At 40.3% G+C, this 22,731-nt stretch overlaps 1 protein-coding gene across 4 annotated transcripts in view; it reads right to left on the reverse strand.

The window, feature by feature from the left end:
* The window catches only part of SUMF1 (sulfatase modifying factor 1), a 353,454-nt gene that overhangs the window by 324,677 nt on the left and 6,046 nt on the right, over window positions 1-22,731 (reverse strand). For 3 of the 4 annotated variants that reach the window (XM_050957524.1, XM_050957523.1, XM_050957525.1), the window contains exons 2-3: window positions 13,278-13,451; window positions 10,142-10,216 (exon numbers count right to left, since the gene is read on the reverse strand). In XM_050957524.1, the coding sequence (XP_050813481.1) occupies window positions 10,142-10,216; window positions 13,278-13,451 (249 nt within the window). The remainder of the gene's footprint in view (window positions 1-10,141; window positions 10,217-13,277; window positions 13,452-22,731) is intronic. The other variant, XM_050957526.1, reaches the window with a different exon arrangement.

The following is a 22,731-nucleotide window of genomic DNA, read 5'->3' on the forward strand; positions in this document are numbered from 1 at the left end:
ATGACTCAAGCTGTTGGGGGGGGGGGAACTGAACCTTTAAAATTGTGACCCCACCCTCCAAATCCCCACTCTCAGCAGGCACCTGTCTCTGGCAGAAGCCCCTAGCTCTGCCACAGGGTGTGAGGCTTGAGTCTCCCTCCCCCCTCCTATGCCAGTCTGGTAGGTGGAGAATGCAGGGGGGGCACCCCACTCAGAGTTCAGTGCCTCCCTCTGCTTGGGATTCTCAGTTGAAAACCTCTCTTGCCATTAGGCTCCTGCACTGTTTTTTTGTTTGGTTTTTTTGGGAGGGCAGCACAAGAGGTGGCCTTGGAAGCACTGCAGTCCTATGCCAAGCATCTGGATCCCTCAGCACCAGAGGTCTGCCTCAACTGCAGGATAGACAGGTGCTTCTTTAAGTCACCTGCCGACCCAGAAAGCATGTTCACAGCTTGCCTACCAGATCGGGCCCCTACACATGAGCATGGGGTGGGGTGGGGACCAGAGTGTCTCATAGTCCCAGTGTTTGGGGTACTCATCGGGGATGTGGGACAGCCCTAGTTCAAGTCCCTCCTCCACCTGAGGAGTAGAAAGGATTTGAACAGGGAGCTGCCACCTCACAGGTAAGTGCCTTAACCACTGGGCTATGAGATATTCTGGGCATTCTGCACAGGTGTGGAAGGTTCACCTCTCACAGGCATCAGTAAGTGTAGCAGCCACTGTGTGCTCAACTGCACTCGCACAGCCCTGGCTGCTGGAATCAATGTTTATTAAGACTCCACTGTGGCTACCATATGTAGGCCAGTGTGAATGGTTACAATTAGCTCCAATCAAGATCCTGCCCCAGGTCAGAGCTCCAGTGTAGTGTACTGTAGTGCCGTGCCGTGCCAAGACTTGGCAACTAAAGTTGGAGGCAGTTTTTCCGATAGATAGACTAAGGATACACAGCTCTGGAATATTATAATTTCACCTGTTCTGCAAGGAATTTCCTTACCTAAAGGATGTATTCCATTGAGCACAAAGATCCTGTCCTGTCTCTCTTGCAAATACATACGCACCCCTCTTTTCCTGTAGGACTGGGGGAATTTTAACAGGTTACAGTTGTACATGCGACCCCTATATTTAAAACAAGCCCCCACCCAAATCAAATGAAAGTCTTTAGATAAATGCACCTTCTCTCTTCACTTGACCTAGACCTCTCCCCAGCTAGCCCTTTCCTTTCTATTAATACACTGAAAATGGCATAGACATGACCTATTTCTATTCAACATACCATCTCCATAGCAACAGTCTTATGTTAAGTTGAAACAGATGTAACTGACTGCATGGAGACACATTACAATGTAAATAGTGTGAAACTGAATATTGCTTCAAGGCTCAAGACAAAGAAGCAGCGACCTTTTCTAGTCACCCTTCTGTCAGATATCAAGGTTGTCATAGTAGCTTCATGAAAGAGTCAATCTACAGATGTGATCGTTATTCTTGCTTTGTGTTTGCAAAATATTCTGCAACCAAGAGATGGAAACAAACACTCTATAACTAGGCAAATCAATTATATTCTTAAAACTAACTCTACCAAATATGAAATTAAATCAAGGTGGATAAAAATTAATGATTAAAAAAGATAAAATAATGGGATTTTTTTATTTAAAAACAGTTTTTGATAAAAACGAGGAAAAAACACCTACCTAAAGATATCTTAATTAAAACTATCTTTGAACTATAATGTATCTCATTATGGAATAGGAATTATAAATTCTAATTTTATAGAATGAGACAATATAGTCATGTAATGCTTAAGAAAAGTTTTGTAAATGAGTTCTAATAGTTCATGGATTAGGGACTCAATCTTATGGGGTTCCACAGGCTTCTGTATAGATTATTGGGGTTAAATCTTTCTATCCATCCAATGGCAGTCAGTGCTCAGTCTAGAAGATACTAGCAGAGATGCCTGAAGTGGGTTCTAGCCCACGAACGCTTATGCCCAAATAAATGTGTTAGTCTAAAGTGCCACAAGGACTCCTCTTTGTTTTTGCTGATACAGACCAACACGGATACCACTCTGAAAACTGTGGAATTATGTCTCCAAAGGTAACTTGCTTGTTAACAGCAAAAATGTTTTTAAATAATATATAGAGGTGAGAAATAACAGGCCTCAACTCTATTGTCACCTGCAAATTTGTGTACACAGAGTCAATCCCTTAGCTCTCTCTAAAAAGGTGCAAAAGTTTCAAGAAGTTCAATGAATAGAAGATAGTTGGGGGTGGAATATATCTGGACAAGGAGAACAAGTCTGGAGATAAATGTGAGAAATGAGGGACATATGCTTGTTTTGTTAAAATATTACATGTTTGCTGTTGAAGAAAAAAAGCCAGAATACATAATGTTGTTTTAGTTAAATAAAACAATTTAAATGTCTGTCTGGTGACGTTCTCCTCCTAATACAGCATGGCAAGAAAATCCTCCAAATATTAATGATTAACTTGTTGAATTGGAGATATTTATGAAGTCATTGGGAGATGAACTATCTGCTTCAATTACCTTTGTTAAATGAAATAACCAAACAAACATTCATTCATTTTCAAACAATCGTTCACTGTTTTAAAATGTATGATGTGTACCTTCTAAAAATGAAATCTACATCTGTCTCCGAGTTGTGCACAATATGTATTAAAAGTTATACCAACCAATAAAAAAGCACTTTTATGTAGAAAACATGATTAAAATCGAGTTTTCCTGACTAGTGATTTAAATCAATTTGATTTAAATCAAATCCACCCTGAATTAAGTGCATTCAAATTAGTGAATCAAAAAGTCACTAACTTTTTTCTTCCAGCAGATAGCTCTCTTACATCGTGTTGCTGGCTCTTAATCAATACTGTGAGTTGTGATAGAAGTGTGTCTTGCTCAAAGCCCCAGCTACTGAAGTCCTCTGACTGCATGAGTGTCATGAACAGATAGCTACGGGTTAATGTTCTTTTACCTGTAAAGGGTTAACACAGGGAACCAAACACCTGACCAGAGGACCAATCAGGAAACAAGACTTTTTCAAATCTGGGTGGAAGGAAGTTTTGGGTGTGAGTCCTTTGTTCTTGGTCTGTTCTCTTTCTCGGCTCTGAGAGCGACCACAGGAATCTCCAGGCTTTCTAATCTTCTGTTTCCAAGTTGTAAGTACAAGGATAGTAAGACAATAGGTTTATATTGTTTTTTTGTATTTACATGTGTGTAGTTGCTGGAGTGTATTCTTTTTGGATAAGGATGTTTATTCATTTTTCTTTTAAGCAATTGACCCTGTATATTGTCACCTTAATACAGAGACCATTTTATGTCCTTTTTCTTTATTTTTATATAAAGCTTTTTTTTAAGACCTGTTGGAGTTTTTCTTTAGTGGGGACTCCAAGGAATTGAGTCTGCAGCTCACCAGGGAATTGGTGGGAGGAAGTAGTCAGGGGGAAAATCTCTTTATGTTAGATTTACTAAGCCTGACTTTGCATACCCTCTGGGTGAGGGGGGAGAGAGGTTAGATCTCTTGGTACTTGTGTTTCAAGGACTTGAAGCAGGGAGGGTGGAGTCCCTCTGTTTAGATTCACGGAGCTTGCTTCTGTATCTCTCTCCAGGAACCCAGGGAGGGAACACCTGGAGGGGAAGAGGGGGAAGGGAAATGGTTTATTCCCCTTTGTTGTGAGACTCAAGGAATCTGAGTCTTGGGGTCCCCCAGGGAAGGTTTTGGGGAGACCACAGTGAGCTAGGCACTGTATAATTCCTAGCTGGTGGCAGCAATACCAGGTCCAAGCTGGTAACTAAGCTTGGAGGTTTTCATGCTAACACCCATATTTTGGACGCTAAGGTCCAGATCTGGGAAGAAATGTTATGACAATGAGAATCTCAGCTTTCACTTACAAGAAAATAAGTAAGTTTCCAGCCTTTAACACTGGAGTAAAGCTTAGAAATGGGCCCTCTTACAGGCCCCAAAACAAGACTGCAAATGAAAAATCGTGAGACTTCAAAAATCAAGAGATTTTTCTTAAATTCTATTATTTTTTAACAGCCAGTGTTGGCAATATGGGACAATTAAGAATTTTACAAGATGGGAATGTATATTTTCAATGATCAGTTAGGAAAGGGCAGAAGATTTAACTGAGAATCAAAATTTTACTTTGATGTAGCTCCAAGAAAAGCAGACAAAGTTCACATTGCACTGAATCAATCAAAAACTCAGAATGTTCACGTTCTGGAGGTCAGGAAGTTTCTTGGGTTAACTCTGCAACAAAAGACTTCTCTCTCTCTCTCTCAACAATAGCAGGAGCACTGGCAAGACTACTACATTTTTGCTTTGCAATTTACCTTTGAGCTTGCTGGATGCATTTGAAGTGTCCTGCTCTTTGCTTGCTCTTTGGCAACATATCTGGAACTCCAGAAAGATCTATGGTGTTTCTATTTTTCCAGTGGTTCAGCAATCCCTGGTCATCCACAATCCCATGCAGCACAGATACACTGTGTGCTGACTGCGATTGAAGTAGTCAGACTCATCCTGCAACTTATTAACATCATAATCATACCATTTCTATAGAAAAAAGAATCAGGAGTATTGTCATCTTGCATCAGTCGACAGCTCTAAATGCTCCAATAATCTGCAACTAGCAGACTACTAATTCCAAAATTATCCCAGAAGTGTGAATGCAACAGAGAATGTCTTATGTCCTACCAGACATTCTCTGTTGCATTCACACTTCTGGGATACCTTTGGATAGGACATTACATTTAAGTAACCCATGGTTTAGTGACCTCATCTAGAAAGAATATTTGCCACACAAAAAACAAACAAACAAACAACCCTGCAAAGGCACTAAACTGTCCTCCTCAGCACTCATGTTTGACCCCCCGTCTCTCTGGTACCTCCAAGCACATTCCCTTAGGTGACAGGTCTCTTGCCTTCACCTTCCTCTGGGACAGAATCCAACAATTCTCCCTCTTAAGCTACAGCCTCCTGGAACCAACTGACTGCTCAGCAGGCCTAACTAGATTCAACTGCCCTGCAAGACTTCCCTTACCCCAGATCAGCCTTTTCAAAGCTCAGTATTATTTAATCTCAACAGCAGGAACACAGGCTAACAAGAGAAAAAAAAGTGTTTAACACAATCAGTCTGTACACTCCCAAAACTCAGGCAGACCTGCTCAGCTGCCTTCCGCCTCCACCCTGCTTCTGGGTATGGGATTCAGTCTGATTCTCCACAGACCCCATCTCTCCCCCTGCACCTCACAGGCCCTCGATTTATTACACCCAAACTTCATTGTTCCCAATTTCCAGCCTCTTTTTTTTCAGACCCTGAGGTCATGAGTAGGCCTCAGCATGGTGGAGCTAAAACTTTGAAGAGATTGACACCTGCATTATCTTTAAAGTATCCTTTGTAGCCATACAGCAAACAAACAAAAACCAAACAAACATGTAATAACAAAAAACAGGCAGCTTCCACACCCTTCACAGTGACCTCTCCGGCAATATCCAAGAACGCTTCCATGTCAGGACTGCTGCTTATTATACAAACAATTAATTATTACCTTGTTCTCCACATTTGTTTCAGCCTACGTTTAGATTCTAATTCTTCAGGGAAGAGAATAGAGATTTTTGTTATGTTCACACAGTGTCTAGCACATTAGGGCCTTGACCCACAAGAGGCACCGCTAAGATCAGAACCATCTTAAGTTATAATAATATTGAACAGGTTTGTATACCAAGAGGGGAAGAGGGAAATAGAGTTTGATGGTCTAAAACTTGATTCACAGATGGCAACATTCACCATAAAACTTTGCCTGAATATTTTACTCCTAGTGACAGGATAACCCCAGTTTGTGGTCATCAGTTCACTGACATTTCCAGACCCAACAATAAATGCCTCCTAGAAAAAATGGAAAGCATACAAACGTATACATTTCAAATTTTATAGCTCCCTTGTTCTGAAACTGATGCACAAGTTTTCTTCTGGCCCAAAAGAAGAAAAAAAAATATCAACGTGTCAGAGTTTATCTTCCCCAGACCTGGAATGACAAGCTCCCACTTCTTTCCAGTGAACACATTTAGGAACCCTTTGATTTACTTTGTATTGAGAGAGGAGTACAAGGTGTCATCCTTGTCATTTTCTTCATGGCAGCTGCACATAGAGCTGAAAGCTTGTGCATTTTCTGTTAACAGCTTGCCAACCTCTTTATTGGAAAGTATGCCTCAGTATCTTTCCACTGAGCACAGACAATCCTTGTGCTTACTTGATCTAATGTACATTTGTTAAAAACAACCCAAATGTGGAGTAATAACATCATGTAAACATCCCCCCATGCTGCTCTGCCAAGAGACCTCTATTCTGAACAACACCCCCCCAACTGCTGTAGAGTGAAATTAGACAATCACACCCCTTAACTGCATCTTTTATTTCACTCCCCCACCCTCACCCCACACCAACCTTGAGAACCCTGCAGTTCTTTCCAGCCACACTCAGAAAACTGGGCTTTCAGGTGCTGTTATTTTTACTCAAGGGCTGTCACAACTGCATCAGTTCTGAAGACACAAACTCTAGACACTAACTCATTCCACTATGGCATGCAAGCAGTGGGATTACATTTGGTAAGGACAGTGCACCTGTTACACTTGGTGGATGCCAATCTCCTGGGCAGCCCGTGATCATTCCAAAGCTGTCTCCATTCTCTGCAGGAAAGGCTTCAACACCTGTGCCAACCGATGGCTCCTCTGGAGGGACCAGTACTGATTTCAGAAAAATCTGTACTAGACGGAAATCCAGCATCTGAGATAACCAGCAAGACCACCAAGGGGTCGATAGCCGATTTGAATCGAGAGCCAGCAACTCCAGCACTAACAGGTCAGTCACTTCTGCTGCAAGAAACAGAGCTACTTCACCACCACAAGACCACAGTACACATTTCCTGGCCACCTCTATTAGCTTCCCCACCCCTCAATGGCTTAAACCAGACAAAGCTTATTGGGGGTGATTGGGAACCTTTTGAATCATTCACTGTTACTGTTGATCTCTATCTCACTTGCATATTGAGAAAAACCAAACTACTCCAAACTGAACACTATAGACATAGTAATACAGCAAAACAAATTGCTTATAAGCTCCTTCTACAGACTCAAAGCCAATGAATGCTGGAACTAGGGGGTGCAGGAAGTGCTGCCGCACTCCCTGGCTTGAAGTGGTTTCCACTGTATACAGGGTTACAGTTTGGTTCAATGGCTCTCGCACCCCCATCATACAAATTGTTCCAGCACTCCTGCTGCAAGTCTGTGTTTAGGCAAATGTAAGAAGATGCTCCTCCTCCCAACCCACATATAGTGCTTGTTCAAAACTACAGACCTTTTCTTTACTTTCTTGTAACAGCACACCCAAGGCTTCACAGGAAATATCCTACTCTAGACTAAAAGTCCACAATCTCAAGCATGGTCCAATGGAGAGAGTATTAGACTGGAACTTAAAGAGACCTTGGTTCTATTCCCAACTCTGCTCCTGTACAACTATAGGCAAGTCATCTGCCTGTGACTGTTCCCTCTCTCACTTGTGCTCCTGGAGCAGGGACAGTCTCTCATTTGTATTGGAGCAGAATATCACAATAGGGCCCTGATCTTGGAAGGGTGCCACTGTCATACTAACAAGTCACTATCACTGCTACTATATTCTCCTTTGTGATCAGGATTTCTTGATTTCCATCCAAACGGAAAATCACCTGTTTAAAGCTGGATTCCTTACTATGCAGCTGATTTGAAGGTTGTGGGGCAAAGAGAAGATCAAAAGTTTCTTTTCCACTTTTTTTCCCCTAGATCCCACACATTTTAGGGCATACTTTTGTCTAAACTAATAACAGTAGGTTTAAAAATTGCCAAACCACAAGGAAGGCCAGTCGCTGCTCCCCTGGGCAGTTTGCCAATGTAATCAGCGCAATATCTTTTTCCATGCCAAACCCGAGGATGTTCTGCATGCCAGTGACTTAAAAGACATCCTAATAATAAATACTGAAAAACAAAAGGACAATCCTCTAAAAGTTACTCTAACCAAATACGGAAAATCTGTATGGGGAAGCAGCAGCAGAGAACCAGTTTGGGCTCCATGCCAGCTCTTCAGCGCAATTCTGCTTCTATTAGCATTATGGCCAATACCCCGACAGTTTTGATACAACATCAAGGCAAGTGGCTCCCATATACATAGTATTTGTTTATACAAAAAAGCCAACGCTAGGCTACAAAAGTACTCACTTTAAAATACTATAGAATGAGGTTGGTTTGTTTAACCACAACCCACTTTGTAGATTTCTGCAGCACAGCACTAGGAGGCCAGTGTGGATTTCACACAACTCTGGAACATTCCCTGCCAGCTTTTACATTTCCAGGCATACAAGTGATCCCAACCAGGATCCAGTGACTCTTATTTCTTCCACCTTCAGCATTTGCACACATCATTACATATGTACTGGAAGCTTTAGGTGTTGTGGGGTTTTTTAAAACTTTATTAAAATTTAATATGGTTTAATACCCCACAATCCCCAAGCTCTGGCACAGCATTACAAGATGCCTAACAGCCCTACTCCAATCATATTTCTTTCCTTATATTAGTTAACAACAAAAAGCATAGGCTATCCTTCACTTTCAAGAATGATGGAACAAATTGCTGTTATGCCATTGGCAACCCATGAGATTCACATCCATCAGAAAATGAAGTTTTCAAACTATGGTTGAAAAGCCTCATAAGCTCGCCCCCTCCCTTTAATTTACCAGTTTTGCTTCTTCATATGGCAAGTAAAGCATGCAATGTTTAATTTTACCTAGTGTTACCATTTCTGTAGTGCTCTGTATAAGGTCCTTGCTCCTGGACATAGTATTTTCCCTTAAAAGCACACTATGCTCTTTGTAAGATGAATCACTTTTGTGAAGGTTAAGTGATCAGGTATTAATACCAAATCATTGTGTGTCTTTAACAGTCTGCCAAAATAAAAATCTAAAACTCTCACACGTGGTACCCTATGCAGTTTTTAAGGAAAATGTAATACTCTGCTGCTCTTCTTAGCACTATGCTGCTAAGGGGAAAACTGTTCCACCTTAAGCACAAAGGAAAGGCTGCAATCATCTATACAGCACCAGAAAACTGCAGTAATATGCCTCTCTTTTGGGGGCAGAAGGAGGAGGGATAGCAAGCCACTTTGTAGAAGGGTTTTGTTTCTGCAAAAAAATCCCACATTGCTAAGTTCTCAACTGCTCATATTTAGGTCGCCCTTCATTTTATTTTATTTTATTTTTTTAAAAGGTGCAAGTTATTTATAATCACTGACCACCACTTGTTCTTCTGCAGAGGATTGCCGCACATTTTTCAGGCATGAGGTAAACCTTACAAGACCTGATAGTAGGTATTATCCTTTTTACAGATGGGCAAACTGAGGCCCAAAAAAGGTGAACTGATTTATTTACAGGAGATCTAGGGGAAAAAACACAAGAATTCCCATTGCCAGTCCCACTGACTAGCGTATATTCCTCTATGACCTATAATCTAGAGAAAGGCCTTTTGTCACGGAAAGGCCTATTTTAAATATGTGGATTAATTTTTAACCATTCCCTTCAATCAGTAACTTTAGGCTCCTCTCCAATCCACTTTGTTTCTGATAAATGGGGCTAGAGCCAGTGAAGTGTGGGCAGGTACTGTAATATATTAGACTGTGAGCTCTTTGGGGCAGGGACCACCTTTCTGTTCTCTGTACAACATCTTGCACAATGGGGTCCTACTCCATGATGGGGCTCCTAGGCGCAGCCACAATACAAATAATAATCTTGGCCTGAGTCACTATTAAGTCCAGTCTTATGTTTATATCAAAGCGCTGGGGGCAGTTGGAATTGGAGACCAAGCCATATGCACTTTTAAGGAATCACTTATTCCCAATTTGAAGCCCAGGTCACTGGAGGTGAAAGAGTACCACACTAACCCTCCGTACTAACTAACCCTCAAAGCCTATTATTCTCCTCTGTCGTACTACAATCCAAATCCTCATTGCAGATCCCAATATTCTTGTAAATGGATTAGGGTACACAGCACAATACTATTGCCTCCAGTATTAAAGTGTCCTTCTTTGTGGTCACTAGTCAGGCTCTCTACCAATTGTAAACCACATTACTCACTGCTTGCTGGATTTCATTCTTCACTTGTTCGCTCAACATACCCTCAAACACAAAGGAGTCTCCAAATTTCTCCGCCTAGAAGGAAAAAAACAACATACTGAATTTAAGCAGATTGTAAGAGTCCATTGGAAGTGTTAAGAAAGCATCAAGTGGAACCATTAAGGAGATAATAGACTTAATTTAATTCTTTCTAATAGGAATTATGAGTTTGCTTTAAAGCAAACAATAGACTAAGCAGAAGTACAGTGGATGAAAGGCCACATTACCCAGGGATATAGTTGTTCTTTAAGAGTCACTGAGATAAAGTGCAGACTGACTGAAGTAGTGGAACGGATGGCAGCTCAACAAAGTACTGCAAACATTTCTATAGCTATTAATTGGAAACCTTTTCAATTGTCCTGATTTGCTTTTAAAAAGCAATACTGCGATGTACATAATATTAATAGTAAGGAATCTATTCCATTAATCTTCCTTTACTTTGGAAGTCATACAAAATAATTAAGTGGCATGATTTACTCCTTCTCAAATGCTCACTGGCTCCACATACTAAGGTGTTGGCACAAAACCCATAAAGGACTATTTAAACCCATTTATCTTAACAGATTTAAAATTTTATTAAGAAATGTTTAAAGATAGATGATACAGAGTGTTGAAAATTCAGTTATTAGTCATTGGGGGTACCATACAGAGTATAAGGGGATGTTAGTATTTTGATATTGGATAGCACATAACATACAGTCTGCAGTATCCCCAATGGGAGGTTTAAAGTGGATGAATCAAGGTACAGTCAGCAAGCAGTGAGGGTACATCACTCGTACAAGAATTACAGGCAATCATAGGTATAAATTAATGGGCCAAGTAATAAGGATAGGATGACCCTCATGTGGTGGAGTTCAGTTCGGTTCAATGGGTTCAGGGTTCTACAAAACCACCTCATTTTCAGGAGGAAAAACCAAAGTGATTAGCCATTTCACTAACTCACAATACATGAGGTGCATCAGCACAGCAAAAAGTATTTTAATATCTGGGTTGGTTTATTAGGAGAGTCTAAACAAATTACTGGTAGTCAATGACTATCTTTCTACTTCACTGCTTGAGTTTATCCAAACAGGCCACCCAGCTGAGGACACTGTAGTCAAGGTTGCAAAACTACTTCCATTGTAACTTTGTTTCCGCATTCTAATAACTTTCTGAAAGAGTCAGTTTTAGGACTGAAGATTCCCATACGTTCACCACTCAAAATCCAGATTGTGCAGAGTTTGGACAAAATCCCTTCAGCTATTTGACTTAGAAAGAAGAAAGGGGGCGGGGTAAAAATCCCTTTTCCTCCCTCAATCCCTTTTCCATCTGAAGAATTTCCAGCCATTTTTTCAGGGACAGGGCTCAAACTAGAGTGCCTGAAGTTTGATCTTGACAGAGGTCTTCACTGAGGACTAGTTCCTTAACTTGTTGAAAAAAAGTTAGTTTTGATTTAACAGGATTTATGAGCATCTGAAGATTGCAACTTGTGCATAAACACAAAGTTACAGAAAATCATCACTATTGTCCATACTGGAGCCCAAGCTAGCCTTTTGCTGGAAAAGAAAAACTAATTAAGCTAGTATTCTGTTTACCTGAGATAAATCAGTTCTGCAAACAAATGTTTTTATAGACATCATCTCGGCTGCTTCTCAAAAAGCCTGTGGATTCAGTACTATTTACTGTAGCTCTGAGTTTATTTTTCCAGACCCCATGTACAAAGTGGCCTTGTGCCAGGGTGTTGAGTGGAACATCTAACCATTCCATTTGAAATCATCAAGCAGAGCCAGAAATAGATTTCATCCCACAAGATAATAATACAATGGGCATTGGAGCTTAAAGCACATTCCAGAAGCTGTTTGCAATGAAGATCCCGTGTTCAACCTTAAGGCGATTGACTTTTACCTCAATTACTGAGCTAACAGCTCAATGAGTACAAATTGTACTCAGCCCTCTGCCTGAACTTTATGCAAGCAGGGTAAAGGGATTCTCGTCATCCAAACCAGTTTACCAGTAAGATTCTGCTTCCAAGAGCGGGCCCCCTCACAGGCCTGAATAGTTACTAATAACTTGATTTTGGCTAGATGGCTTACATGTATTACAGAAAGCACATCAGGCATGTCATCACAGCTTCTGAACTAACAGAAAAGATCTGGGCCTCCAGAGTTGGTTACTGTTTCTCAGAAGAGGAATGGATACCAAGCAACAAATCTTGTATTGCCCAGATGGCTAGAAAGCAGTTTGGCCAGCCTGCTGTTTCTCCAGCTGTCTCACCATTTGGAGTACTGTGTCTTAAACTCCTCCCTAGACACATTTATGTGGTTTGTTAAAAGCACACATTCAGCAATCTCAATCAGGGCCTGTCTATACCAAGGATATGTATTGGCATAGCTACACTGGTCCTTACCCATGCTGATGAGCAGCACCAGTAAAAGCAACGTTTGTAGCAGCATGCTTTGCTAGGTTAACCAGCACTAACTCAGAACATATACACTGGGGGGTTGCCCTGCTACATCAGCCTAACTACACCAAGACACAATTATAGACAGGTACTTGGTTATCACCCTCACTCAGTCTTCACTGCTTTCCCCAAACTAAAAAAAGCCTGCCTGAATTCAGATACCTAGAGCCCTGCTGGAAATACCACACACCATATTCATAATTTTACTGAAGTAAACGGAGTCACATCAGGCATGAATCTGGGCCAAGGTCTTCAGCATGTGCTGTCTGCAGTTCATTCAGTTTAAGATTATTTTCTCAGTTAAACCAACTAAATACTGTGTGTAAAAAAAAAAAAAAAAAAACAAAAACAAAAAAAAAAAAAAAAAAAACCACACACACACACTTGCAGGGGGTCAACAGCCCTTGGGGGGAGGAGGGGAGGCTCCCAACTAGAAGAGATTAAAAGCAAAAAATATTATACCTCAACTGGTGGGAAGATGAAACATATTTGTTTCCAGGGCCTGTAAATCTACAAGCAAAACGTATAACGTGGCCTCCTTTGGGGAAAAAAAGAAAAAAAAAAAAAAAAAAAAAAGAGTGAAGTCTGAATTTCCCAGAAGGGTTCTATGACATACACCTAATCCCACTGTCGAAGGTAGAGTAGCTTTCCTCTTACCTCTGTAACATAGCCAGTGGCGTTTACAAATTCCTCAAACTCCACATTGCTGACCTCGTACCGATCCATATAGAACTGGCTAACATGAACTTTTCTAGCAGGCCATTCTCCATCTTGCTGTATTTCAGGTTCATCGGTACCCATTGTGAACATTCCTGTTGGAATAAGGGCCATCTGCAATGGAAACAGATAAAAATGACTGTAGGTATTTTCAGTCCTAAGTTAAGCAGAGTTTGCCATTGTTTTTCCATCATAACTGGAGGAATGAGGGTCAACACCACCCTGAACAACATTTTCTTCATGGCTAGTATATAGTTCAGTGATTAACAATTATAATATCTGGAAGGTTCTAGGTTTAAAAGAAAAGTAAGTTGAGATTGTCTCCAAGATGAAAAGTTCAGTTCTCAATCTACCCTAGTCTCACAGCATTCCCAGGGATGTCAGACCACTGCTTAGGTCCAGACCCATCTCCACATGGGAGAGAAGGATGCCATTGTGACTATGCCTCCTTTTTGCAGTGAAGTCTAAAGAGGCCAACAATGAAAATTCCATCTTGCTCATTGCAAAAAGAAAAATCCTGATTTTTCAAATTGATGCAGAAAGAAAACTTGACACGTAGATGGACAGCATGAAGATGAAGAAGCTGCAAAGTGTTCTTTTGAGGACAAAGTACAGCCTATCTGTTTGTATACTAAGTGTATATGGGATTTTATTTATGAATTGATATGTACAGCATTCTATCACTGCCTCAGGTAGTGGCAGTGCCTGCATCTCAACATTGCATCAAAAAAGGCATACGGTAAGTTTATAATCAATTAATATTTCCAACTGTGCAAGGCTGGTCTGGAGCCATAGCATCAGGCTCAGGAAATAAAGACAATGCCATGAAGGAATGTCCCAACTCTATCTCAAGTTATAATGTTGCTTTATGGCTTCAGCCTGTTTTTAGGGAAGACACACTCAGGCTTCCCCCAGATGTGTGTCACTGCAAAGAGTCCACTGCAAACCCCGGGCAGGCTCCAGTCAGTCCCTATTAACAAACTGACAAGAGATCAGATAGGTCTCTTGGGTGAGACTTTCAAGCAGCATGCAGTCCTCAGCAAATGAAAAGCAGGCTAATTCCACAGTTCTCCCACCACCACCTCCACCTGACTCTGGCAGACCCTTGGCTCCATTCCTCATGGGGATGAAACGAGACAGTGTCCTTTTCCATCCCTCTGAAAGCCACCAAACCCTTCCTTTTCCTGTTTAAATACCTGCCTTGTTGAGTTCAGGGTGGGGGCTCTTTTGCTCCAGCTGGCCAGCGACATGGGTTGCAATACCAGGGCAGTAAACCCCCCAATTTATAGATTCATAGACTTAAGGTCAGAAGGGACCATTATGGTCATCTAGTCTGGATACATGCACTTCATCATACAAACCCTAGCTGCACCTAAGACTTTGTTAAGTGGTGGGACTGGAGAACAGAATGAATTGATTTAAATCACAGATTTTAATCATGATTTCAATCAACACATAGCAACCTTGATTTAAAATCAGATTTTAATCTTATTTTGCATTTGTACTTTTAAAGTTATTTTCCTAAAGAAAGTTATGACAATCACCAAGCAAATCTAACTATGACTTTACACTATATGTACTTTTTTGCTAATCAGCAGATAAACTGTATCTATATACATTTATAGATGCAGTTATGTAGCTCAACATACATTTATTCAGGTTCTTAATTTTTACTTTATTACATTAGAAAATGGTGACTGATACATTTTTAATCTGCTAGATGGTAATTTTTATTCATGCTTTGTTTCAAGAAATTGTTTCATAGCAACTGATTATATTACAAATGCATAAAACCAGCATTGAATTAGTTTTTTTATTAATACAATAAAAAGCTTAAATATGCTGGATACGTGGGGGGGGGAATTATCAAAACACAGTTGATTTAAAATTGATGTATTATAACCAAAGACAGTATTAATAGTCAGTGTATTGATGGATTGTTTCTGGTCACCATGGGCCACACTGTCCAAGATATTTAGACACCTAAAAGGGGCAGATAAGTACTCAGTGGAATTTTCAAGAGTGTGTAGGTCAGTTAGGTGCCTAACTACCACTGATGTCGGCTCCCATTCACCTTTCAAAATCTGGCCTCATGTTCAAGCTTTTAGCATTGGTAGATCACATCTTCTTCCCTTCATTTATATTCACAAACTGGACAAGGAAGACAAGCTTTCCTGCTTTTTCCAAGTTTTGTCTGTCAACTATTCCAAATGAAGAAAATATTCTCTCTGCATCTGCTAGGTTAAACTGAAACCAGAAATAATAACAGTAAAAGTTTTCTGCATAACAGAAACTGAAAGTAATGATATTTGGAATAACGTAAATATCAGCATTCCCTCCATTGTAGAGACTGGAAATAGTCATAGAAATGAAGGGCTGGCTCGAGGTCAAATTCAGCCCCCTGCACTGAGGCAGGATCAAATAAACCTGAACCATCCCTCATAGGTATTTGTCCAACCTGTTCTTAAGATCTCCAGTGATGGGGATTCATATTGCAGATACTCAATGCAGTACAGGAACTGTGACGTATTTATAAAACCTAAATTGCTTCAAGAGTTAAAGATGTTTTTCCAAAATCCTGTATGTAAATTAAAAAGCATCCTTTAACTCAATAAGATTAGTCGCTTTCTTTATTTTAATATTAATAGATTACAGTAACGCAGCCTATCATGTGTTTAATTTAAATTTAAGAAGTGCTCTTTAAGGATTATTTGTTTTTTTTCCCCTCAATTTAGATCCATCCTGTTGGAGGAGTGGATTCAAGCAGTAGCCAGTTAGATCTGGAGAGGTAGGTTTAAACCTGAAGTTGCCACTGGATGTTTTTCTATACACAACAGTGGTGGTGATGGCTCAGTAAGAAACCTGGGCTGGAATAGAGATTTGCATCTCAGATTTATAACCCAATGGCAAAACTAACTGGGACAGTTGGCATCAGCCTTTGATAACAGGTCACTAAACAAACAAAACAAAACAGTTTCCCTACTTGTCAGCCTGTATGCAGGGTCTGGGGAAGAAGATTGCCTCCTTCCTCCCTCCATGATGTTCCTGAGCACATCAAGAGAGAGGCTCCCTTCGCTTCCTCACTGCTTCTAAGCGCTATTCCCCTCCACAATTAACTCCCATGACAAGTAGATGAGTGGATTTGTTGAGGGCTGACTTGCACAGTACTCACCCTCTCACCCCATCAGGACTACAAGCCTTGTTTTCATTACATCTGAAAGTGATCGAGACTTGGACCCCATCCTGTGACCACTCATGCAGAACTCACACTGGACTTAACAGTTCAATGGGAAAAACAACTGCAGAACTGGACCCCAAAAACCTAAAACTAGCAGAGTCAACACAACAGAATCTAGCAGGGGATGTATCTTCTTGAAACAAGCAGACAGCAGCTTTGATCCCCTCCTGATTGGTAACTCTTTGAAGTCTAAGAGGGCAAGGGATATAGATGCCCTTTCTCAGAGAGAGTTCCTGAGATCTGTATACATAAGCCACACTTCGAGTGTCTGAGTTAGAACTACAGTAAGATGGAGAAAAGTCCACTGGATCTTAAATATACAGTTAAGATACAAAGAACCTTTCTCCACAATACCTATCATTATAAATTAGGCCCAATATGAACTTAAAGTGCTTAACTTTCTGTTTCCCATTTTAAATGTTTATTATTTACAGAAATGAATAGACAGACACTTCACTTCAGAATAAACAGCAGCTGTGGCCTTTTTAGGATATCCATCCTGCAGTATGACCTACGTTACAAGGGTAATTGTTACTGTAAAACACACATATAAAGGAAGCCATCAAGTTGTCTTTCACTTGTAGTATCCAAGGATACCCTTCTCAGACAGAAGATTACCTGGGCTTCCATGTTGATGCACCATGAAGCTGAGGACATTGAGAATCAATTTCTGCAGACTTCAGTCTTGTACTGTTAGCTCACAGTGATGCTACTGGGTATAATCATTTGGACACAGCAATGGGCAATGGAGGAGTTTTAGGAATTGGACAGGGAACATATTTCTCTATCTTTTAGTTTATTTTGTTCATTTAACAGCACTGGGTCCAGCCAGCTTCACTGTTTCCCTTTGCTACAGTAGATTTCCACTTCTGTTTGGGTTCCTTCACAACAATATTTAACATTTTTTACAAGATGACAGAAGTTGTAAAGCCACACAGTAGGCAAGGGGAACTCAAGGCCAAAAGAGCACCTGAAATTATTTTTCAGCTGGCTGTTATTTTTTTTAAACTGACTAAATTTGAAGATGATCTTACAGAAAGAAGTCTAAATGCTTATGAATCATCTTCAACTCAACAACAGTCTGGGTGTTTGCACTTATCTCACTGCAAGTGGGTTTCCGGATAAGAAGTTACTCCTAAATTTCCTGGGGACTTAAAGAATGCCGCAATGAGACAGGATCAGAGCTATGTAACTGCCTACCTTCTAATCTCTTGCTGACTCACTGAAGCTAAAATAAGTACTCTGAGCAGGCTTGGGAGTCACAGATTTTGAGCCTGCTAGTCAGTTGTCAGTACATGAAAACCAAAGCCTTGTACTTTACAGCTCAATGATCACTTCACCCCACAATCTAAAGAATTTTGATAGATGCCCTGTTATCAATGCAGACTGATGTAGCCTTTAAATGTCTTCCTTTTGAACCCAACACTTGCATATCATGCAGGCACTCACTTATCTATACACTATGTACCACAGATTTCTATCATGTACTCCAAGTCCAGTGCCCAACATGGGACTTTTGGAGTACACATTCTAATTGCAACAAGGAGTACGGTGGCACCTTAAAGTTTTTACCCATGAAAGCTTACGCCCAAATAAATCTGAGAGTCTTTAAGGTGCCACCAGACTCGTTGTTGTTTTTGTGGATACAGACTAACACGGCTACCCCTCTCCCTCCCTTCTAATTATGACAACACCACTAATTTTATTGCTCAAGCAAGCTGCTGTTTTGGAATACAATCATCTTTTGATTGCACGTGACAATGTCAGAGTAACAAGTGGCCTCTTGGCACCCATTTGAACCAAGAAGTACTGACTGACAGTAAATGTGGAGGTGTTCAGCACTGAAGGGAAACAGGTTCCTCAAATTAGTTAATGGATTCAAGAACACTGTTCATCTAATAACGAATAAAAATCTTAGCTTCTAACTTAAAAATAAAGATTGAACTTAGCATAACTAAGGTGAAGAAACATCCAAGTTTAACTATGGAGGCAGAAGTCCAGCAGCAGATCGATCAGGGTGAGGAGCATCTAGTTGACTGCATTGAGTACAGCATGTACCAATACTTGTCTTCTGGCCAATTGGCTTATGCACATAAATCAGGACTTCTCAAACTGGGGGTCAGGACAACTCAGGGGATTGTGAGGTCATTACATGAGGGGTCGCGAGCTGTCAACCTCCACCCTAAACCCCTGCTTGCCTCCAGCATTTATAATGGTGTTAAATATATTTTAAAATGTTTAATTTATTGGCGGGGGGGGGGGGTCGCACTCAGAGGCTTGTGATGTGAAAGGGATCACCAGTAAAGAAGTTTGAGACCCACTGACATAAATGGTGCACACAGCTTGTTGTCCTCAAGAACCAATCAGAGAATCTTGAGACAAAGTCTGCTGAAGAGATGTCTGCAGTTATATTTACAGGGAGGACATATGAGAATCTGTCAGACACCAAGCTCATCTCCAAACTAGCTGCCCCAGTCACGCAATGGAGATGATCTCTTCCCATCACACATGTGGCTAAAATGGAGCAGAGCGACAAACTCCCTTAGAAGAGTTTGACAAGAGTTTGACAAGGTCATCTATTCCTCAGGCATCAGGAATGTCCCCCTCCAGAAGAGAAATACTGAGCTTCAAAGCACAGACAAGCTATGGTGCAAATAGGAGATTTGATCTTTAGAAACATCTGTAGCTGGCTGCTGGGGCTGCTGACTGCCCCACCTCAGATACCAAGGTCAAAGAGTTATAATGCCTCCCACTGATCTTTGGGATCCCACTTTTAGATTTCTTTCATTTTGATAAGAGCTCCTAACTGAGTTTTTATGAGACTTACAACAGGGCTTTGGGCTTTATTTTTTTAACTATCCTGTGGATTATTTAAGTGGTGACAGTCCACTTCGGACATTTTATTTTGTGTATTTCTTAAGCATTCCTCGATTGTTTCTTGGGCTGTGCAAGAGAACATCTTATTTCCACTCTTTAGTTTTTAGCTAAGTGCTTCCAAAGAACATCCAAGGAAAGGGTTCACCTACAGGAAAATTTGTAGTCTGGTTTTACAGTAAGTAGAAATGATGGAGAAGCAAACCTTTCCTCCTTTATCATTATCAGCTGCATATTAGATTTAAATGTTGTCCATGCTGACAGTAAGTTTTGCTTTGCCCCCTCATCTCCTGATTTATAACTCAAAACAAATGTGTCTTGCTCAGGTGTTGCCATCATATTTCATTCAAGTCAACTAAATTAATACCAGTGGTTTATAAAAACTACCTTCTCAGAAAAGAGCATTAAACACACGGGAAAACAAAATAAATGAACTACAGCATTAAGACCCCTGTAGGTGTTTTGATTAAGGATAATGCAATTCTCACAGAAGACTTCAGGTCACTGAAGATAATATTAACTCATATAAATGTTCAGGTATTGAGTCTTTTCGACCATTTTGATGACCCAGATCTCGGTCATAGGACTTCCTTTATTGTCTGAAACAATTTTGGGATGAAATCTGAGCTATTTTGTACTCATAAGAACATAAGAACGGCCGTACCGGGTCAGACCAAGGGTCCATCTAGCCCAGTATCTGTCTACCGACAGTGGCCAATGCCAGGTGCCTCAGAGGGAGTGAACCTAACAGGCAATGATCAAGTGATCTCTCTCCTGCCATCCATCTCCATCCTCTGATGAACGGAGGCGAGGGACACCATTCTTTACCCTTCCTGGCTAATAGCCATTTATGGACTTAGCCACCAGGAATTTATCCAGTTCCCTTTTAAACATTGTTATAGTCCCAGCCTTCACAACCTCCTTAGGTAAAGAGTTTCACAAGTTGACTGTGCGCTATGTGAAGAACTTCCTTTTATTTGTTTTAAACCTGCTACCTATTAATTTCATTTGGAGACCTCTAGTTCTTGGATTATGGGAAAAATTAAATAACTCTTCCTTATCCACTTTCTCCACATCACTCCTGATTTTATATACCTCTATCATATCCCCCCTTAGTCTCCTCTTTTCCAAGCTGAAGAGGCCTAGCCTCTAATCTTTCCTCGTATGGGACCCTCTCCAAAGCCTTAATCATTTTAGTTGCCCTTTTCTGAACCTTTTCTAGTACTAGAATATCTTCTTTGAAATGAAGAGACCACATCTGCACACAGTATTCGAGATGTGGGTGTACCATGGATTTATATAAGGGGAACAATATATTCTCAGTCTTATTCTCTATCCCCTTTTTAAACATTCCTAACATCCTGTTTGCTTTTTTGACTGCCTCTGCGCACTGGGTGGACATCTTCAGAGAACTATCCACAATGACGCCGAGATCTTTTTCCTGACTCATTGTAGCTAAATTAGCCCCCCATCATATTGTATGTATAGTTGGGGTTATTTTTTCCAATGTGGATTACCTTACATTTATCCACATTAAATTTCATTTACCATTTTGTTGCCTAATCACTTCATTTTGTGAGATCTTTTTGAAGTTCTTCACAATCTGCTTTGGTCTTAACTATCTTGAGGAGTTTAGTATCATCTGCAAAATTTGCCACCTCACTGTTCTCCCCTTTCTCCAGATCATTTATGAATAAATTGAATAGAATTGGTCCTAGGACTGACCCTTGGGGAACACCACTAGTTACCCCTCTCCATTCTGAAAATTTACCATTTATTCCTACCCTTTGTTCCCTGTCTTTTAACCAGTTCTCAGTCCATGAAAGGACCTTCCCTTTTATCCCATGACAGCTTAATTTACATAAGAGCCTTTGGTAAGGGACCTTGTCAAAGGCTTTCTGGAAATCTAAGTACGCTATGTCCACTGGATTCCCCTTGTCCACATGTTCGTTGACCCCTTCAAAGAACTCTAATAGATTAGTAAGACACGATTTCCCTTTACAGAAACCATGTTGACTATTGCTAAACAGTTTATGTTTTTCTATGTCTGACAATTTTATTCTTAACTATTGTTCTGACTAATTTGCCCGGTACTGACGTTAGACTTACGGTCTGTATTGTCGGGATCACCTCTAGAGCCCTTTTTAAATATTAGCTTTACATTAGCTATCTTCCAGTCATTGGGTACCGAAGCCGATTTAAAGGACAGGATACAAACCTCAGTTAATAGTTCCGCAACTTCACATATGAGTTCTTTCAGAACTCTTGGGTGAATGCCATCTGGTCCCGGTGACTTGTTAATGTTGAGTTTATCACTTAATTCCAAAATCTCCTCTAGTGACACTTGAATCTGTGACAGTTCCTCAGATTTGTTAGCTACAAAAGCCAGCTCAGGTTTGGGAATCTCCCTAACATCCTCAGCCATGAAGACTGAAGCAAAGAATTCATTTAGGTTCTCCACAATGACTTTATCGTCTTTAAGCGCTCCTTTTGTATCTTGATCGTCAAGGGGCCCCCACCAGTTGTTTAGCAGGCTTCCTGCTTCTGATGTACTTAAACATGTTGTTATTACCTTTGGAGTTTTTGGCTAGCCGTTCAAACTTCTCTTTGGCTTTTCTAATTACACTCTTGCACTTACTCCATTTAGATCGTCTCTGCTGGCTTCTGCATTTTTGTCCCAAATATTATAGTTACTTTGAAGTCATTAACTGACATCCTTTATTTCTACATAGATAAGATCCTAAATATATAATTTAAATTTACATTTTCGTTCCATAGCTAGAGCTATACAGATGAGCAGAAAGAAGTAGATACCAATTGATTAAAAACCCCAAGTTTAGGCCTAACTGCCACAGTTCTTTCCAACAAAAGCTTAAAATGATGCCAGATGAGAAGCTAGCATTTTATTTTGATTAAGCTAAAGCTTTTAAATTGCAATGAATGATAAAGAAAAAAGTAATGCAGGACTAAAATTGATAAATCATAAGGTAGAGTGTCCTTCCCGAATTCATTAAAACCACTGTATGTTAATATAACTGTATCCTTTAGTCTTCCTATACTGTAACAGGCTTTCCAACAGTTGTAGGAATATTAGGTAGCTGTCTTTTTTTCCTAATATAGAAAATCATGTTTTCCCAACAGGATTTGAGAACTTTTACTTGGCAAATGATGATTCTTTTGGCATTACCGTTTCCTGTTTTATTTCTCCTTTATTATGGATAACCAATCAGTGAAACTATTATAATTGAGAAGAGTAAATAAAAATAGTTAGACAACAAATAG

The sequence above is a fragment of the Gopherus flavomarginatus genome, chromosome 6, assembly GCF_025201925.1.
Source record: "Gopherus flavomarginatus isolate rGopFla2 chromosome 6, rGopFla2.mat.asm, whole genome shotgun sequence".
In the NCBI taxonomy this organism is placed as follows: Eukaryota; Metazoa; Chordata; order Testudines; family Testudinidae; genus Gopherus; species Gopherus flavomarginatus.